Source organism: Drosophila serrata, unplaced genomic scaffold, assembly GCF_035046125.1.
Source record: "Drosophila serrata isolate PLE 108 unplaced genomic scaffold, ASM3504612v1 contig_347, whole genome shotgun sequence".
NCBI classification, from domain to species: domain Eukaryota; kingdom Metazoa; phylum Arthropoda; class Insecta; order Diptera; family Drosophilidae; genus Drosophila; species Drosophila serrata.
The window spans coordinates 1,328,808-1,350,240 of record NW_028257245.1 but is presented as its reverse complement, the minus strand read 5'-3'; the positions used below and the strand labels follow the sequence as shown (position 1 = coordinate 1,350,240).

The window sequence follows — 21,433 nt, the reverse complement described above, 5'->3', positions numbered from 1 at the left end:
TAAAAATATACAATATACAAATTTGGTGCCACCCTGAAGGTCATCTCTGTCTATGCGGAAAATGCTTAAACTTAAGACTTTGAAGTGCATTTAAAACACACAAGTTGAAATTGAAATCGGGGATGCATGTAAATTTCTCAAGACAAATTTGCCACACTTTCGTTTTCCCACTTATAGTTTGGTTTTTGCCAGCTGTTTTATTGAGGATCTTAATTGGAAAAGTTGAGAAAATGGAATATCTGTTTATTTATGGCTGCCAAAATGGATATATCTTGTGTGTGTTTTACAAATACATGTTGAGTGTGTTGAGTACACTCATAAATAGTTCAGATAACAGATTTTCCACATCTTGTACGTTTCACCCGTTGCAATGACCAAAGACTGGGTACAAGTACTATCCTGGGTGTGACTCTGATAAGGAAATGAATTGGCAAATAAGAGCTACACATGTATATACATTTTTCTAAAGATAGTCTTAAGAGTAAGGGAAAGAAGTTCTAATTAGTAGTCAAAGACATGCAAAGAGATAAAAAAGCTGTTAAGGGGGAACAACTAGCAATGAGTTTAAGGAAATTACAAATTAAATTAAATACGTTACAGTAAAAGTAGAAAAAACTAGTAAAACTTTATGAAGTACTTGGAATTTAAATACGTATATCGAGGGAAAAATCTATCACGTTCAATACCAGATCGAAAATATCGTAGACCTCGATACCATATCGAAAATATCGTAGACGAGTAGAAATTTAGGTACCCACTTATTATATATCGACTTTTGCGTCAAATATCTATACAGTATCGATATTATAATATTTTAACCCCATAAAGAACAAACTTTTGTGAAGGTGAATTATTTTTCTAATATATATACTACTATCTCCACAACTAATATTATTCAAATGCAAAAACAGCAAGCAGCCTATTTGCTCAATTTGATTTGAAAGCACAAATCTTTGGTCTGTGTTCCTCCCTTCCATCCATTGCCCAATATTAACTCATCAATTTGAAATTCAATATAATGGCTTAGGAGCAAAGTTCTCATTCCTTTGTACTTTTCGGAGGCCTATTTAATCGCATCCCATTCTATTTGATTGGGCTCTTGAGCATCGGACCTCCTGTTTATACAGTCCCCGCTTTCGCTCCATTTGACAAATGCGAACTTTGAACCCGAAAGTGTCCCTCTCCCCACACCTCCTTATCAATCAATCTGTGTACGACGTATGATAGATGAAAATCGATGAGAATCAATGGGTAGGAGGGGTCAGCGAAAAGTGTGATAAGAACGGTTCCAGAACGATGATGTGATGATGATGATGATAATAATAATAATTTTAGCGATGACGCAGCGATGGCTGATTCAGATATTCTGATTCCTCGCTTGATTTATAGCCTGTTTTTGCATTGCTTTAATCGGATTACATACTGCTGATCCGAACCCAAATCGGTGGGGGATCGTTGCTCCTCATGAAACATGAAAACAAATTTTTGAAATGCCTTTTATACTTTTTGTTCACTATTGAGTTCGAGGCTTTTGGTTTTTTATTTTTCCGTCCGCGTTGCCACAACTTGTGGCTGCTGGCGAAGTGAGCGACTGAGTCCGAGTCTCCATACGGATTTCATATTGCCGGAGTTCGCCAGATGTGTCTCGGCGAAAAAAAAAAACAACAACAAAAGCGTGGAAAATTCATAGATTTTATGTGAGTATGGGGGACGAGTTCGTGCCCAAGGTCAAGGAGCGCAACTGCGAAATGGCTCTCTTCTCAGCAGGAATCTCTCTCTGTATCTCGTTTTTCACAGCATCATTATCGCTCTTTCAGTTTGAAAGACATTGGATAAATGTTGCTGAGTGTATATTTATATATGTATAGCTTAGTTTATAAATTTGTATTTTTAACGTTTATAAAATAAAGAAGATACTATTCGGGCAACAGTCCCTTTAAGGGTATCCAACATTTTCTTTTGTTTATGAGACAATTCTGGCCTGGTATCTCATAGTCGGGATGCATACGTTTTTATTATTTTAGTTTTATTTTAGATTAAAAACTTTTGATTGGGGAAAAGTTTTAAGTAAATCCCAACTCCAATTTTTAAGTTCTTTACTTATTATTATTAAGTAAACCAGGAATACTAATATTGACACTAAACACAACTATGCAACAACAACAGTAAGTTTTCAATTAGCCAATTTCAAACAATAGTTTTCTCTCAAATAACAGAATAACAACTTTGTTATTTACCGAATCACAGAAATTTAAACAAACATTTTCATAAACAAAAACCATGATTAAATCCAGTTAAGTATGAATAAAAGGAAATTAATTGTTCAACCTGGAAATTAAAGTTTTGTTTACATATCAAGTAAGAAAATGCTTAAATTAAGTTTAAATGTTATGTCTAAACAACATTAGAGCGCCTTAGCGACTTGTTTGAGTTCAGGTTACAGACTCTAAGTCGTTAATAACTAGTTTTTAATAAAATCCTTAGCTCCAGCAACTTGATAAGAATCCAGTTCCGATATATTACATCATAGATATAGGGAAATTGTGCCGACACTCCTGCTATCAATGGAATTTGTGGTCAAAAAACTTGAATGAAATCAAGGCAATAAAAATGTTGCCATCTAAAAATGTTGCCAGGACCTTCCCCACTCTCTCTATCTATGTATCTCTCTCTGTGCGCAATCGCTTTTCCGCCCAAAGAAACCAAAAGTGAATCCAACAGATATACATATATACATATATGGTTGAGAAGAGAGAGAGCCTGACCTAGTCAACGAAATTGTCAGAGGTCCGTCACCGAATAACCAAATAAGGCAAAAAGGAGCCGACTTCCTTCCTCTCTTCAACGGCAGAATCCTTGTGCCCTTTGCTGGAGAGCGGCCAAGTTGTGTTGGAAATTTTCCGCACACCTACTACCTTTTCTTGAAATTAGCCAAGAAAGGCGTTTGGCACACAAGCGAAGAAGGCCAAGTTTATGGGTTTGGCCAATAAATTGAGGCATCAAAAAAAAGAGCTGAGGACACCACAAGGTTAGCTCTTCTCCTCTGTATAGTTTTCGAAAATGGGTTAATCAGTCCGATTTATACGGTTTGAATTACACGCAGCCTCAAGCCTCAAGGTCGATCTGCGCCGAAGGTCTCGTCAAACAATGACGGCAAAAATGTTATTGTAATCAGAATAAAACCCCAAAACGAAGCTCACATTACCATAACAACGGGGGCATGGAGGCAGAGACGTCGCCCAGGTGCGAAAAAATGGGCTCTTTATATTCGTACATTTTACATTTTAATGCTGCACGTGCAGCAGTTCTATGTGGTGACTTTTGAAGGGTTCCTTCCTCTCATAAACATAAATTTGCTTAATGCCAAGAACCGAGACACCAAGACAGTCACCAAAAAAGTCCTCCCTCTGGCCTGGAATCTTAAGCAAAACCATAAAAATGGCCGGCAATTGCTCCTCAGGGGTGGCCTAATTTTCTAATTTAAGAGCACACTTTTCCCCAAGAATTACTAAAGTTTTCCCCAGACCCCGTATATTAGGAAATAAGAGGCAGAAAATCAAAGCGAGATCAAAGCAAATTATGATTATTACTCGCTATTTCTTGGATAAATATTACCAAATCCCAGGAAGTCATTCCGTTTCGTTGCCCAACTCACCTGATCTCGCTAAAGTGGATTCTCTGTGGGTTCTATTGAATAATTTTCCGCCTTTCGGTTGTTTTTTTGTTTTTATTTTTGTGTTTTTTTTTTATCGCTTAAATTGTCGTTACATTTTTCAAACGCTTCTGAATTGGTGATCTGAAAGAAGACAGAAAATAAAGCACATTCAGTTAATTGTATTTTCAAGTGGAGTGATGCAATCGAGTACCGAATGAATCCCAAGGTTGGTGGCCACATGTGTGGGGCATCTGTGGCTCCCCAAGTGCTGTATGCTATTTATGAACTCGTCAAGTTCATGTTCCCCAAAAAACACAAACACAATGCTCCATAGCCAAGAGATAAATCTTGGGTATCTGACAAAATAAACACCTTTTCAAAACATTATCAACAACTGTGATCAACTTTCCGGTTGATGTTTAAATACAATTTGTTAGTATAAATGATCTTACAAGGTTTTAAAGGGGTTTTAAGGCCAGGAAAGAGATGATTTCAGACTGCATTCTAACATTTAAAACACTCCACAGAAAATGCAACAGATATTATAAGTATATTTTTTCCTGTGCTCTAAAGAGCCTCATCCTTCCCTTCTCATTAGAATCAATCAACACATTAGCCGGTCAATGACCTAAAAGGCGAACATGAACTCTCGGCGGGCAGCTGTGGCGAGTCCTGAATTCCCCACCCCAATGGCGACGACTGATAAGGACGAAAGTCGGGCGTTAATCTTGATTATCCTCGGGCAATACAATGGCTCAGGACTAAAGACCCGGTCGCATTACGTAAGGCCTGAATGCCGAAAACAGACTTCATTTTGTCACGTTCCATGCTGCCAAGCCTGCTGAAAAGGAATTTTCACATTGGGCTAGGCCCTCTTGTATCCTTCGTGGCATGGCATGGCCCCCAATCCCGATCCTTAACCCCTTTGAATTTGCATATCCATATCGCATATCATGCGGCGTATTGAAAGCCGGTGTCCCATTATAAATATACGGGGCTTTGGGGCCATCTCCTCCCGCCCTCCCGTCGCGGATGTGTGCGTGTTTTCAGCTGATTTGCATGGAAATGGGCCCCGGAAAAGCCAAGGGATCTGAGTTAGGAATGAAGAGGAGGTCACACATTTTTGTGTGCGAAAGTAAAACTCGCCTGCAGCGAGTCTGCAATTAAATAACGTCGAAATAACTGAGTTACGACGTTCGCAAAGGATATTTTGCAGACTGCCATGGAATACCAAAACAGGATATTAAATTCCATATAAAATTTTAATAACACTAATTTGGAGTGTTGTAATTGAAAGTTATTTATATTTGATACTAGCAAGTTTTTAGTGAAGTTCATACTACAAATGTATTTTTCAGTGAATAAGTCGAAAAATGTACTTCTTTGATCCAAAACCAAAACATTTCAAAGAAAAATTCAAGTTAATTCAGCCAGAGATATATGTATGTACATAGATGGGAGAATCTCTTCTTTAAAACATCGTACATAACATACAAGCAAACGAAAATTATATAAAATTTATATATTCAAACTCACAACTAAACATAATAAGAACAAAAGGAGCTAACTTCAGGAAGCCGAATTTTCTATATACAAAAAAGATAAATAATTAATTTCAATATTGAAAAATACCGAACTTTTATTGATATTCCTATGTTTTCATGTTTTCATATGTACATATGTATGAACTTATAATACAAAGAAGTCTTTAAAAAGGTCGATATCACTTTAGAATAAATTTTAGATTTACGGATCGTTTCTATGGTAACATTATGAATAAACCGCCATTTCAAAAAAATTTGTATCTTATATTTAGTATTTTTTCCAACCGTAATCAGATATTATTGGATGGAGAATGATGGGAATTCGAGTTTCATATATTTCATATATTCCAACCGATTCAGATGGTTGGTTTGTATTGAAAAAAGACATAACTTCGCCGTCATAATCCGTCGTCCTTTTTATACCCTTACAGTGTATTTTAATTTTAGTCAGAAGTTTTCAACGTAGTGACGGAGACATTTCCGACCATATAAAGTATATATATTCTTGATCAGGATCAACAGCCGAGTCGATCTAGCCATACCCGTCTGTCCGTCTGTGTGTCCATTTCTACGCATACTAGTCCCTATCTCAATGAAACTTTGTAGTTAGTCTTCTATATACGGTTACTCATATATATGTCGCGATACTCGTATAGCTGCCATACAAACGATCGGAAAGTTTTTACAAAATAAATTTTAACATTTTTAGTTTTCAACAGAATTTTATAAAATTATATCTTATTCTATAATTTTGTATACAATTTTATGGGATCACTATATCATATAGCTGCCATAGGAACGATCGTCAAAGATTGAGGAAAACGGTACACTGTGAATGTAAAACTGTGACTAAAACTGTGAATTTGTTTTTTTGACATAAATAAATAAAATGTATATTGTATTGATTCCTAGTGATTAAACTGTAACCTGCAAGGGTATAAAAACTTCGGAGTGCCGAATTTACTTTTTTTTTTCTTGTTTTAAGGATAGTTTCGCAGAGCAACATCCACTTAGAAAAATTGATAGCACTAACTAAAAAACGTAAGCAATGACGATGATTAAAATATGGGAGGCACCGAAACTAAAAGTATACAAAATTAAGTTGCTTATACATATTGTAAATTTCCTATAGATCATATTCCAATAATGTTCTGAATCGCTTTTATTTTACCCTTGCAGTGTATTATAATTTCAGTCAGAAGTTTGCAACGCAGTAATGGAGACATTTCCAACCATATCAGCATCAACAGCCGAGTCGATCTAGCCATGTCCGTCTGTCCGTCCGTCTGTCCGTTTCAACACAAACTAGTCCCTCAGTTTTGAAGCTATCGCAATGAAACTTTGCAGTTGGTCTTCTATATACTCTTACTCGTATATAAGTTGGAACGAGCCAGATCGGATGACTATATCATATAGCTGACATAGGAATTATCGTACAATTAAAAAAAAAAAAAAACTATAGCTTTTCCAGTTTTTAACAGATTTGCATCAAATAATAATTATATATAGGTTAAGAATTTTCATTATCATATAGGTGCCATACAAACGCTCGGTACAAATAGATGAAAATACAAAATTGTGAAAGTAAAACTATAAATATAAAATTTTAAGGTGAATGAATTGAAAGCATTACATCATTGTTTTTTAACATAAATATATATAATTTATATGCATTAATTCCTAGTGATTGAATTTTAATCTGCAGGGTTATATTAACTTCAGCGTGCCGAAATTAGCTTTCTTTCTTGTTTTATATAAAACCCCAATACTGAAGTAATTGATAATATAATTTAAGAGCGTCTACCATCTTTCACAAACTTTGTGCTATTTACTGTGGATGTTTCACATTTGTCAAATATTCGAACTGTTTCACACTTTGGGCTTTGTGGAAGAAGACGGTATAAACTTTCATTATGTGTTCTACTTATCGATAAGTAACTTTGATTAGTGTAAAAAAGCTATAAATGTCTCAGTAACAACGATATAATCGAGGATTGCGACTCTGTACCGGAAATGAAAGAATATCTGATGAAATAGTTGAAAAGCTTGCGCGTGTAAGTAATCTGGAGTCTGCGAAAAAAGAAGTTCTTACAACTGGAACAGTCAAAAACTTTAAAACAACTGTCAACGTGGTTCCAGAAGACAAGTAAGCTCTAGTAGGTACATTTGATTGAAAATTAGTAGCCGCAAACATGGATTCGAAGAAGGTTGAGGAAAACCCTGTAGAAATGTTGAACTCGAAGAAGGTCAAAATTCCAATTGAGGAGAATTCTGTGCCTGCAACCATAGAAGGGTCTTTGGGTGGTGCTAAGGATGAACCCAAAGAGTCAACCGAGAAGCCACGTGCCTTGATGCAAGAGACCATTACTCAAGGAAAGAAAGCCCAGGGGGCTGAGTCCGATGTCGATGTTAAACCAATAGGTGACACCTCCGTAAAGATAAAAGAAGAGATGGATCCTGAAGCTGTTGTAGAAGAGTCTTTGGGTGGTGCAAAGGACGAACCCAAAAAGTCAACTGAGAAGCCACGTGACTTGATGCAAGAGACCATCACTCAAGGAAAGAAAACCAAGGAGGCTGACTCCGATATCGATATAGAGTCAATAGCTGACATCTCCGCAAAGATAGAAAAAGAGGAGGAGCCTGAAGCTATTGTAGAGAAGTCTGTGGCTGCAACCGTAGAAGACTCTTTGGGTGGTGTTAAGGAAGAACCCAAGAAGTCAATCGAAAACACACGTGGCTTGATGCAAGAGACCATTACTCAAGGAAAGAAAGCCAAGGAGGCCGATTCTGATATCGATATTGAGTCAATATCTGGCACCTCCAAAAGCGAGAATGCAAATCAGTCTGCTCAATCGGCCAACAAGGAAGCCGCAATGACTTCTGAAAAGAAAGCAGCTAATGAAGGACGTCCCACTAGATGGAAGCGTGTTCTCCAGAGTTCTGGGAGCCATTTCGATCAAGAGAAGGAAAAGCAACACTTTAAGAAACGCAAGATCCACCCCAAGGACGAAGCTGGCGGCACAAAACAATTGGAACATGTTACAAAAGGGGTTGAATCTAAAATCAACCAGTTACCGAAGACGGTATCTGAACCGGGATATTTTCAAATCACCCGTCGTAAGATCATTACCATAAGTCGACGTGAACTGGAAGGTCTGGCCATGAAATCCATGGTCGATGAAAAGAAGGCCAAGTGTGATGCCGCGAACATCCGCAAACTGTGGGTGGATACCAAGAACAAAAAGGCCACATATGACCGTAAGGTCAGCGAGATGTTGAAGGGTATATCCGAACTGCAAAAGGGTGATACCAAAGTCGTGGCACGCGGCGCTCCGTCACGTCCATATCAGGCTACCGTCCAAGATGTAGCCTCAACCTCGGGCAGTAAGCTGTCGGCATCCAGTGGAATCTCTCCCAAATCCCAGCTTGTGTTCCGACCCATAGCACTGTATCCAGTTCCGAAATGTGTCACAAAAGTACGCCCCGCTCCCTCAGTGCACAACTCATCTGCAGGAGGCAGCAAAGTTGGATCCCTTGGTCCAAAACGAAACTCCATAGCGCCGCTAGGAGAGGCCATTGAGAATGCAATCAAGTTGATGAATAAGAAATCTGGAGTGGAGGCAGATCCGCCAAAGGGCTCCACTAATGCGAACCCTCTCCTGGGCCAGGCCGCCACAGATGCCGTGAAGGAGACTGCCAAGGTAAAAGTTGAGGGTCCGAAGGCCCTCTAAGACGCCAAGACGGTTCTAAACAATGAAGGTGGGTGCAAAATATTATACCCTATAAAATATTTTATAAATAATTATATATATGTATTTCAACTCTGCAGATCAGATAACACCATGGAACACAATCGTGCGCCACAGATCCTATCTTCCTCGTTCCCATAATTTTCATCAATTAAAAGCCGAATTCCTTTGATTTGTTTAAACAAAAAACACACGAAACATCACTTAATCAACACACCAATTGAAAATGTCATATTTGTTTGATTTGAGAAACATTTTAGTTCCACTTTTTAAGAAAATACAGTAAGGGAAATGATTATGATCTGAAACGCTATACATCATTTCCGATCCCATCTTTGAGGTAAACTAGCTTTTGCTGATTATATATATCTTGCTAATTATATATATGTATGTCTACTCTGCAGATCAGGATAACACCATGGACTACAATCGTGCGCCACAGATCTTATCTTCCTCGTTCCCATAATTTTCCTCAAATAAAAGACGAATTCCTTTGATTTGTTTAAACAAAATACACATGAAACAAACATTAAAACACACCAATTGAAAATGTTTGTTTGATTTGAAAAACTTTTTATTCAAAATCAGTTCCACTTAAAAAAAAAAAAAAACAGTAAGGAAAATGATTATGATCTGAGACGCCATCTTTGAGGTAAAATAGCTTTTGCTGTTCAGAGATATGGAGAGATCAGACCGTCGAAAAAAGTATATAATAACGTGGCTTGATCTGATTTCTACGCAGTTCCAGCCAAGATCGAGCCCTCGAGCAGCTGCCCACCACTGCACTCGGCACTGGTGAGATGCGTTGTTTATGCAAATTGCGCATTGGTCGTGTTCCGTGGTTTCGGCCAGTGGCTAAGAACGAGCCACGTTAACTTTCACTGCCCACACATGGCCCTAGACCCTACATATGTATAGGGTTATCTAATTGGATTGCTGGGGGACCTCTTCGAGATGAGCACTCACAATGGACACCCGAAACAATGATGAAAAGTAAAAGTTTGTGTTCGGGGCAATCGAACAATGCACCGAATGATGAATCTATGAATAAATTATACGATCTGGAATTCTAAACGGGTTTTGGCCGCTTTTATCACTCTGCCAGTGTGTGTGTTGTTGCTAATGTTAATTTTATGCACTAAAATTGGTTTGCTTTTTCCTCTCCGAGTTGTGTTTCTATAAAACTTAATTGAATTTCGCTTTGGTGTTTCGTTTTCTCCAAATTAGTTTCGTTTGCCATAGAAGAACATTATTATTATGGCTAATTTGGGTATAAATAGTACACATATTCGTATGAAATGGCAAGTGAGGCGGGTTCTGGTCTGGAAATAATATTCAAGGAATGCAGAAAGGCGGGCGCCACAAATGCACTCACTCATCGCGATAAAACAAACAAATTTGTGCGCCAAAAATAAATAAAAATGCGGATGAGAAAGGAAAAGTGTACAGCAGCCATAAATATATCCATAGAATACCAAATGTACAGGCGAAATAATTGTCTGCCATACAACTTGGACAGATACTTATTCATGTTAATGTTTGTGAAGGGGTACATGGACTATTTCAACCAAAAAGAATGTATTTTTTATTAAATATTTTAATGATAACTGAACTTAAGGAATAAAAATGATTTTAAATATTGTAAAATTTGAACAAGGTTTTAGCTTACTTAAAAGCCTAAATGAACCGTTTAGTAATTTATTTTTGAAGAGTCGCACATTTATGAGGACTAAAACCTAAAAATAATATAGTTTTAAAGACAGAAAGTTTAATGGACGAAAGATTTCAAATATGTTTAATGAGGTTTTTCGCTTATTTTGAAGCTGAAATAAGATATTATAAAGGAGCACTACATGTACATATATTTTTGTAGAGGTAAATAGAGTTTTTCAGTCGAAATTATTATATTATATGCTTAATGATAAATAAAATCAAGAAACTCATGTTAATTGAAACATTTTGTGAAGTTTAAAAAGGGTTTTTGCTTATTTAAAGCTCAAATAATACATTTTATGACGCATTTTACTTTATGTTTTTTAATCTGTAATATAATTAATTGAAATATTTCATAAAATATATTAAAAAGTTAATACGACATATGTATAAATATATTTTTAAAGAGCATTGCCTAGACGATTATTCCATAAAAAAATGGTGTCCTGTCTTTGGCCAATTTGACACTCATTCCGGCGGCATCTTATGGCTCACTTTCTCGCTCATTTCTTCCCACTTGCCGGCAATTGCCGCCAAATAGGTCAGTTCAGAGGCAGTTGGAGGGTCACTGAACTCTCTCCCTCTCGCCTGCCGGCCAAATATATAATGTATTTATGGAAAATTTGTCACATAACCGAGACACAGAATTCGCATCGACTGGCGGGTAATGCAACACTTCAATGCCACACAAAGTTGGCAAAGTGGAATGAATAATAATAATAATAAAAGTAAAACCAAAAAGCACCGAACAAGAAACCGAAAACTGGAAAACTGAAAACCACAAGACCACACAAAAGGCAGCGCAAAGCAACAATAACAGAAAACTTAATAATAGCACATCAACTTGATGGTACTAACCTAAACCAGGGCTTTTATTACTCAGCAGAAGTGTTTGAATAAAAGTTATGAAATTTCAACAAAGAAGATTGATAAAGATTTAAGTTTTAGGAACTTATAGGAGGGTAGGTACATCTATTCCTCAAAGACTTTCAAGTATGTTTTTATCCAAAAATCAAATTCATTATCGATGTGGCATAAAAATTAACATTTTCAACTTCTACACACAATTTCTGTTTGTTGTTTTCTCCCTATTTCTTTCGGTTGGTTGAATATTCGTTCCCCTTTTTCTCTCTTTTAAGAATTGAAACCAAAACGAACTGAACATGGCTTCAGGCACTTCAGCGGGGGTCCAGCATAAATTGCCAAAGAGTTTTCGTTGTTTTGTTCAATAAAAGCAGCCTTGGCTTTACTCCGATCTTTTCCCCTTTCCCAGATCAGCCGTGGCCAGATTCCTCACTTCATTTCACTAACTCCCCTTGCGAGTCGAAAACTCGTTTCTGTTAATTGTTGCGTTAATTTTATATTCCCTGGGATCAGAAACAAAAAATAATAAAAAGATATAACAAGTACGTTCTCCCTCCACACCACTCACTCGCTCTTGCCACACTTAATATGCTCTAATTGTGTTGAAAATATGATCTGGGGTTGGTTTCCAACTTGGTTAACCGGCCAGCAATAAATAATAATCATAAATAAATCAAATAAAAGCCATAAACAAATCTTACACATTTTCTTGATTATTTTATGGAACTTTTGTAATTAAATTAGATGACTCATCGACCATTTAGGGTACTTAGAATTCAGCTTTTTATTATTTAACTATACCAAAAAGGTCTTAGTAGATAGAGTGACTCATTTACCATTTAAGGTCTTTAATTTTGTGACAATTTAATTATAAACAGACTCCAAAAAAACAACTCTATAAATAATAACTAAACTCCTTGAACTACCCACGATCTGAGACCAGTTAGTCATAGTTTACCTGGCCGTTAGTCACTCACCTGAACCGCACATTAAGATTGCATCGGGCTAGGAACAAAGGAGAGCTTCGCCAGAGCTCGCTCAGGGGCATGATCCATCGATCTCGAACCGATGAGCCATCAAATAGAGCATCGTAAACCTCAAAATCGAATGCAACGAGTCCGGTCTTCCATTTCCCGCTGATTTTCCCTGGATTTCCATCGACTTCGAGAGCAAGTCAATGGGGCATGAACATGAGTAGCGGAAACAGCCGAACCGACACAAATTTTATTGTGGCCTCAAACGAATCGGATATCGACCGAAGTCGGGTTCCCAAGAAAGGTTCCTGCTGTCCCATGGAGGAACCTGCTATTGTCCAGAGGCCACCGACCTCGACGGAAGTTTGATGTTTCAATTGGATGTGGGTTTTAGGGATAAGTTACAAGACTATAAAATTCCTGCTGATCAAATTTTATGGGAATCTCTTAGGGTCATTTTGTATATGATGGAATTGTGGTTTAGTCACAAAGGTTGAAGGGTTAACCAGAAAAGTATATACTTCTTCCAATATTCATTAAGAAAAGCTTTCTTATTAATTTCTCTTATTATTTCAATAGAAAGGAATTTAAAAAATTATAATAAACACCGATTTTCCTTTCCCTAATTGCTTATGAATACCTATTTATTTAAGTACAAACCTTTATTAATGTCTTCACATGGTTAAACACAATTCATAAAGTATACTTACTCCCCAGAAAATAGAGAATATTAAATCCTAAAGTAAACTATCATAATATAAACAAATTGGGAATTAATTTACACAGATTTCCTGAAAATAAATACATTTCTGGTCCAAATTAGTGTCTAGTGAGGATTCAACCCACTTTTGCCTTTATATATTCCCAACAATCTCCTATACGCAACCTACATATATCACTTAGTTTACTCGAAGACTAGCCACAAACATTTCCGATAGCTATTTTTGCATAAAGAAAATGCAGCTAGCCGGCAAACAAGGAAAAGGCGATAGCTCTACGCTTGCATTGCCAATTTAGTGGGTTAGGGAAAAGCAGAAAATCGGAAAATCAGCAAACAGGAGACGGGAAAAGTGAGTGAGAGGGAAATGGAAATGGGCTGGAAACACGGCAAATGCTTAGCTAAGCCTGAACGCTCGAGTAATTTGCAAGCATTTTGCTGAAACTGAAATGAAATTCAATTGCGAAATTAAATTTCATTGGATTTAATTGTTGCTGTGATCGGATCAAACAAACAATCGAGCAAACAAGCCGAAGGCAAATCGAATGCGTCTAATCAAACCGCCGGACCGTGAAATCCGCCAAATGACTTCTGAGAGCACACATTCCTCCCCAGATGGGATTGGGATCAGGTTTCGATTCGTATATGTATATCTATATCGTATATATGTGTTTCCAAACCGCGGCGGGTGTGGCCTGCTCCGGATGCTGTCCGCGATAAGGGAGCAGATCCAGCAACAAACTGGGGACACACCACCATACCAAGATCCATTCAAAGCGCTTCCTACATATATAGTATACTTCGTTATATAGTGCACAACCCCGGGCTTATCGGTTCTGGCTGAATGCATTTTCATATATCTCAAAGGTCGCCCTCGTTGTGGCTTCCTTTAAGTTCAAAGCTGATAAAGTGACAAAAGGGAAAGTTGTAATTATTTATTCATTTCATTGGAAAAGAAGCCAGAAACTAATATTTTATCTAATGTAATTAATTGGCCTTTGAGAGATCATTAGCAGAGGCCCAAACAAAGAGTTGAACCTGATGGAGATCTTTTGTTTTAATTCAAGCTAATGTATTAGGTCTAGGCTAATGTTTCAGGATTGATTAATTAATATTGAATACTTATTTGGAATGCTTACAATTATAGTATTATAATTGATTTTTTTGGGAAAGAAGGAAAGTTTAGTAAAATAGGTTTTAGCTGTGCTTTAGCAGTCTATTAAAGTTTATATTTTCTGATTATTATTAAAAACTTCTCTTCATATGCCTCCCAAGTTATTTAAATATGAATACACTATTTCAAGGTTGGTACTTCAAGCGTACATTTTTACTTGCTTGTACTTAATTTCGTAACTCGTTGGGCCTCATTTTCATGGTTCGTATGACCTTAGTTACACACACCCAACACCCATCACCATGCCGCCTAAAAAACCTAATAGCTCTGCCCCACAAAGAAAACCCTAAAAAGCAGCTTTAAAAAAAGTACGCTAATAGTGCGCAAATTATAAAAGAAAAGCATCAAGCAGATTGGCCAACATTAATGCCTAATCGTTTTAACCTGTTGTTACCTATAAAAAGTGAAATTACAAGCATCCATCTCACTCTCTATATAACTATATATATATACATATGTATACCTATTCCGGACTCTTAGCCGGACATGATCTTTGGCGAAGAAGAAGTCAGCGTTGGGAGTGCAAAAGATTAGAGGTCTTTTCGCTTTTTTTTTTTGTTTTTTGCTTGGCCCTAATGAAAGTTGTTTGCCAAAGCGAAGAAGAGCCACAGTGACGACAATTTTTTAGCATTAACCTAAATAAAACTAAAGCAGCCGAAATAGAAAAAGAAATAAACAAAATCTGACCGAAACAAAGCCTGGAGAGAATAGAGGTCGAGTGTGTGCCGTTGTGTCGATTGAATATTTGATGCCACCATCGGCCATGTAATTATGCACAAGAAAGAACGGTTTAAAGAGAGAAAGAGCCACGCCCCCGCTTGGAGGCGGCTCAGCCCATAAAGCTCCTCTGTGCTAGGGTGCACTGGAAAAAATAATGTCTTAAAAAGCCTGGAAATGTTATTTTAAAAATGATAAATAATAATCTAAAGGAAAACTTGAAAGTTGAATTTAGTTCTACAAATTTGTGGATTTTTGACACAGTTGAAAATTTTAAGGAACATTTGTTTTTTATTTTTGTGTGTAGATCGACTAGGCTTTTCCTACTGATCAAGTATAACATATACATGATTTATATGGTCGGAATGGATTTCTTAGTAGTAGTTATAGTTTATTGAAATTTTCCAGTATTCCTTTATGATTTTATTAAATAATGAGTTCAATAAATATAAATATTTATTATTTAAACAAAATTTGTAATATTAAAATTATAGTTTTTTTGTATCTATTAGATTGTCAATATAATATTATACGGAATGAGTGCTAACTCCAAAAAAGATATTCAGATATCTTTTAACAAAACAATTGAAAGTTGTATACAAACAACTAAACTCTTATTCAGAATAATATCAATAAAAAACTAATGAACCTTCGGACTTAAAGATAATTAAACCAATTTATTTACTAGGGTAATTAAAGTTTTTTTTTGTGTACCTTAAGCAGGAACGAAACCTGTTGCTTTGATACAGAAAATCACTGCTGACTCTCCCGTTGTCGATGTGTAAGGTGTAAGGTGAGTTATGTATTTGTGTTCTTGTTATTTTGTAATTCGACATGCAAAGCACGTGCAATTGTACAAGTACCCAAGTGCCCCGTCTGCCCCCCTTTACCACGTCTGCCTGCCCTGGATGACGTAGACGGTAGAATGCGACTGGTAGCTGCACAAAGACTTTGTTAGTGCACCGTGAAGGTCTTCTCCGCTGGAATTGTCTCGTCATCGTTCTGGCTTGGGCATTAGACAGCAGACATTATTAGACTTGGATTGTCTGAAGGCCTGGCCCACCAGCTGAAAAGTATCTGTGTATCTTGGTGCCTGTGCGAAGTATGTGTGTCATTGTGGCAATTGATTTGAATCGCGTGCATGCAACCTGATAAACCATCGTGAATGGTGTGAATATATACATATATGCGTATGTTTATGTATTTCTACTCGTGTATATTTCGCCTTTTATGTTACTGCCCTGTTACTGTTACGTGGCTTGTGCCGAGAATGGCTAATGAGCTGGCCAAAACGGGTGGCGTACTTGCCAATAATAGCCGTTAGCTGAAGGGTTCCTTCCCCCATGATGAGACGCTCTTATTGAGTTAAGCGGGGAAATCGAAGAGTGAATATAAATAGCTTTAAGGGATAATATGCTTATTTTGGTAAGAGCAATGAGATGAAAACCCCTATTCTTAAAGGTACTTACTTGAGAGATAGAAAGGTTTAAAGTCCCTCTGACTTTTCGATGGAATGCCAGTTAATGTATTTCAATGTCAAGCCTGTCTAAATGAAAATGTAATAGATACTGTCGCTCGCATTTAATCAACTAATTAATTGCATATATTCACGAGTGAATAACCCACACCCCTTAAATTCCCCTGCCAGAATGGGATCCGTATCCAAGCCCCCTTCCATACCCTGAACAATGCTTTTAATTGCCCCATTTGAGCCGAGGTCCCCCGCAAAAAGCCAACAGCAAACAAAATTGGCAAAGAGAGTAGCAAACTAACTAACTGTTTTGCACAACGCAATTCGAATTAATTAAAGTTTATTGCGCGACACTGTGGGGTCCACACCCCGAAAAGTCAGACAGTGAAATCACTCTCAGATGCTGAACCAAATTTCCCTTGTACATACTTCGATCGCATTCTGACTGACTCATCCGCTCTATTAATACGAGTGTACGACACTTTCGGAAACATTCAATTTATTAATTAACACTAGAGGAACATCTTCGAGGCGATTTTCTGCATTCTTATTTTCTTCTTTTCTGCGGCTTTTACCACTTTTCCGCGCTGAGTCTAAGCGCTTTTATTGTTTCTCTTTTGTGATTAATGGGTGCGTTACCATTGGGATTTGGTGCGCGACTGACTCCGGCTAATACATGGCCAATGGAGGAGGCCCACTCCCCCCGAAAGGCCCAGCCATGGAGCATCTCTCACACTCTTTCAATTACTTGCTGGTGTTTTGAATTTAGCGCCACATACTTTTTTTAATGCCTTCGAAACCATAAAAGTGAGCTTGCTAGTATGTGCAGAAATATAAAATATATACAATAAAGATTGGCTAAAATAAAAGCCTGGTTGCCCGACTGAAATAATGCTCGTTAGCAGGCGCACAAAGAGAAGCAACTAAAAATAACAACAACAACAGCAACTAAACTTATAATAACAAAAAAGCCAAAAAAAAACATACAAAGCAGACTGAAATTAGTTTCGAATTTTGAAAAACTCACTTTGCCATGGCGGAATGTCTTAGTCACGCCACCTGCTGCAATCCCCACCGACTGTGAGTACAGGTGAGTGTAAGTAGGTTTACTCTTCGGAAGGTACTAAGCCCACTCCAGGTCCATGGCGAGTATTTGGTAAACATTAAACCGAGGCGTGTGGCATAAAAGCCAAAATAAAAAACACAATAATTATGCCAAGAGCTGGGAGCCAAGAGATTTGGCCAAGGTCGTTCTTTGTAATCAAATAAATCAGGCACTAAGCAGTTGTCAGTAAAACAGACAAGCACTTGTTAATTAAGAATCAATTAAGTGAGGGGATTAAATAGAGAACTAAAAAGCTAGAAATTAAGTCATTTACCTGACCAAAGTGACACATAGATGTTGTGTTTATGAACTTTAATAAACAAAGTTATTTAAACATGCATATATGTATTGTTTACCAGCATATTCACTTTTAAAAGAGACTTCCTTCCGTTCGGAAGTGACAGGAAACAACATTTCTTGAATTTTATATAGAAAAACATCCGATTTATATCCTCACTCATAACATGTAAAAAGTGGTCACTTAAATTCCCCCTTTTTTACCTACAAAAATTACCCTAAAATTTTTAAAAACAATCCAAAAGATACTAAGTAAGGCTTCGCCCTCCAAACATGTCTTAATGCTGGCTTATCGGATATTACACACTGAGTGTGTAGTGTGGAGTGGCCCCATGCCAAGACGGGAAATGCAGCAGGGAAAACATAATACAAATACCGAGGGGATGACGGAGACACACATCTCCATTTGCCGGGTAATATGAGACATTGCTAAGGGCATGGCACAAAATAATCAAAACCCTCACCGGCTAAACGCTCGAGTGCAGGTCAAAAAGGATGTTGAAGGAGGCCCCGCACTCCGACAAAACACTCGAATGTTTGAATTTATCGGGGACCGCTGGAATTGTATCTCATGGATGCGACACGAGAGCGAACCCCCAGCTGACTCATTCCCCGAGATCCGAACAGGTTGGCCGCCGCACACACCCGTAGGTATCCGTAGATACCCGGCCACAGACAGACACAGGTCCAAGCCCCAGCCCACACAACTGCACAAACAAACAAAATTGCGAAAAACAACAGGCACGACTACGGGCACTAAGCCTACGCCCTGGCCTGAACTGAAACGCTCTGAAAATGCATTGAAATTAACAAAACGAAATGCAATGCAAAATAAAATTAAAAGGCAGGGTGAAGGTCCCATGGGTTCGCCACACAGATACCTTTTATAAGCATAAATCAAACAAAGATATCGATTTGAAGGCTAGATATTAATAGTGAATCTTTTAAGCCTTCCCGAAACAATGGAGTCTTCACAAAGAATAAATATAAAAATGCATGGGAGATTAACAAAACAAAATTCGATGTAAAAAAGTCGCAATATATTTATATTTTTATCAGTTAAGCCTGGTCAAAACAATGGAGTCTTTCTTTTAAAAATAAGCTTACCAATGCATTGCGCTATCAGTGTTTGAGTTTGAGTTCCGAATACTATTTGCAATTTATCATCATTATTTCCTGTTACCAAAAAAAGTAAAACTATTTAGTATTTAACAAATATATACACATAAAACACTGACTCCCACGATCATTTCTTAATTTATTTAATAATTCTAGTTTTCCATTCCTACTTCCCAAAACATTAAAAAGTATCTTATCTTTCTTGCAATTTAATTTAGAATGCTTTTTAGCCATTGTACCAGTATATACCCCACGGAACCTTTAGGTATAAATAACTGGGCATTCGCACAACCTAAAGGCAAGCTGCATAAGTAACACAAGACGACGACAAAATTTACTTTAGACCAAGCTCAAGCTCAAGTCGAAGCTCCGGCTTCAAGTCTCTGGTGCTCGAGTACACAACTCGATGCAATCGGCCAGCGAATTCGAACGAAAGGTACTTGAAAAAGTGCATGCGGGTTCATTTCCTGTTTGCTCTTGCCATTTCTGTTACACAGAAAATAAAATCGAATATTTGTAAGAGAGCTAAAAAATAAATATTAGTAACAGTCGAGCTCAATCGAGCAACAGGCCACAGCAGCTAATGCTCATATTAATAAGTTTACTTTTATTTCATAACAATCTGCTATCTTTATTTAAAAAAATAAACATTCAATATGAGATTAGTATTAATAAAGCCACTTCTATTCATATTATAAGAACATTTAAGTTAGATTTATTTTAATATATTGTCATAAATATGTCCATAAAATGAAGTATTGTATGACTTCAAAGAGCTATCTTTAATTGTGTAAAGACAATAATTTAAATCATCACCTTAATTAAAAGTTGCTTAATAGTTTAAAGTTTATTGCCAAAGTAAGATAAATTTATATTTTTCATAAGAATGTTAACAAATTAGAATATGCTTAAAATTGTAAAAATTAAAAAGGAGAAAGATAAATTTATGTAAATACCCAGAACAACCTATATCATTAAGATATGCAAATGTAATATACAATTGCTCAATTAAATTAAAGGGTCTGCTAACAGCATCAATAGATTTTTCTTGCAGTGCATATCTGTGGCTCAGAGAGGCTTCTTGCCATTTTGCGATGTCAGCTGAACTCGACGACAAACATGCTCAAGCAAAGGCGATTTTCCCCCGCACTTTTTTGTGTTGCCCCTCAACTTTGCAGACTTTAAGGTTTTTGTATGGGTATTTCTTGTAGTTTTAGGTTTTTGCCATTTGCAGCGCTTAGGTTTTTTTTCTGTTGCTTTATTTTCTGCTTTTGTAGAAGACAACTTTTGCCTTCGTTCCTGCATGTGGTCGCCGCTCTCTAATTTGCCTACAGCATTTAACGATCATCGCAGATATTAGATTTTGTGACTTTACGTCAGTCAGTGCAAATTATATTCACGTAGGTAACGATTTTTGACACTTTTCCAACTCCGCGACCGCTCTCGAACGGTATCCGCCGAGACGATCCATCCATCCATATTTGTATTTATCTCCCGGCAACAGTTATTAATGATTGGTCTTTGGCTCCGGAGCTGCGGGCCAGGAAAGTGTTTATCGCCGGATCGATTATCACTTACATATATTTTTTTCGGCTCTGCTGCGGAATTCACAGGGGCTTTTGATTAATTGACCGTTAGCAAGTTGTCATTTTGATTGCGTTTTAATGCGCCGGCCACTCGATTTGTGAACTTTCAATTATTAGGTAAACGAAATTGGCCAAATTGTCACTGGAGTCCGTGAGGTAATATGGTCCTCGGGCCAAAGTCTGAATATCCGATTCAATTATAAAAATTGTTTACATAAACTTTTGTTTCCCACGTTCTCCGGCTAACTTGTATTTGGCATGGATAATGAAAGTGTTAAGTATAAGATATTGTTGTCTAACGGGTTGCGGATGACATAGGCCATAAATAAAGTCAAGTTCTTGATTTTAGAACAATAGAAAACTCTATAAGATTCAACCTTGATTTAATTTAATTTTCAGCTTTGCCTGGATGTCATTTTATTGTTTTGACCAAGTCATATAATCGAACAATTGTAATATTGTGTTTTTGGAATTATATAGAGCATTGTAAATAAATAAATTTAGTGTTTATTGATTCAGTAAAGTCGAAGACAGGTTCTAGAAATATTATTTATAAATAACTTCTTATTGGCTTTTGGACATAAAATTTTTCAAATGAATTTATATCTCTCTATATAAATACTTTTATATATCTTTATATTGCTTAAATATAAAAAATCAATATAATAAATATTTCGATAAAATTTGAAGCTTTTCGAACGTTTGGCTACGAAAACTAAAGTACTTTTAGACAATAAGAATCTAAAA

At 37.0% G+C, this 21,433-nt stretch overlaps 2 protein-coding genes across 2 annotated transcripts in view; one reads left to right on the top strand and one right to left on the bottom strand.

Annotated features, from left to right (window-relative positions):
* Positions 1-19,225, bottom strand: part of LOC110189750 (uncharacterized) — a 42,176-nt gene extending 22,951 nt beyond the window's left edge. Inside the window, exon 1 of the mRNA XM_020959958.2 lies at positions 19,089-19,225. Coding sequence (XP_020815617.2) covers positions 19,089-19,096 — 8 coding nt within the window. The 5' untranslated portion in view covers positions 19,097-19,225. The remainder of the gene's footprint in view (positions 1-19,088) is intronic.
* On the top strand, positions 3,903-9,491 carry LOC110189751 (uncharacterized). Its single transcript, XM_020959959.2, has 3 exons — positions 3,903-8,958; positions 9,029-9,288; positions 9,353-9,491. Exon 1 carries the CDS (start codon positions 7,392-7,394, stop codon positions 8,928-8,930), a length of 1,539 nt encoding a protein of 512 aa, XP_020815618.2. The 5' UTR covers positions 3,903-7,391; the 3' UTR covers positions 8,931-8,958; positions 9,029-9,288; positions 9,353-9,491.
* Positions 19,226-21,433: the final 2,208 nt, after the last annotated feature.

Bases quoted from the DNA above. Each gene is read 5' to 3' on its own strand.
- LOC110189751 (XM_020959959.2), top strand. From the start codon at position 7,392: ATGGATTCGAAGAAGGTTGAGGAAAACCCTGTAGAAATGTTGAACTCG.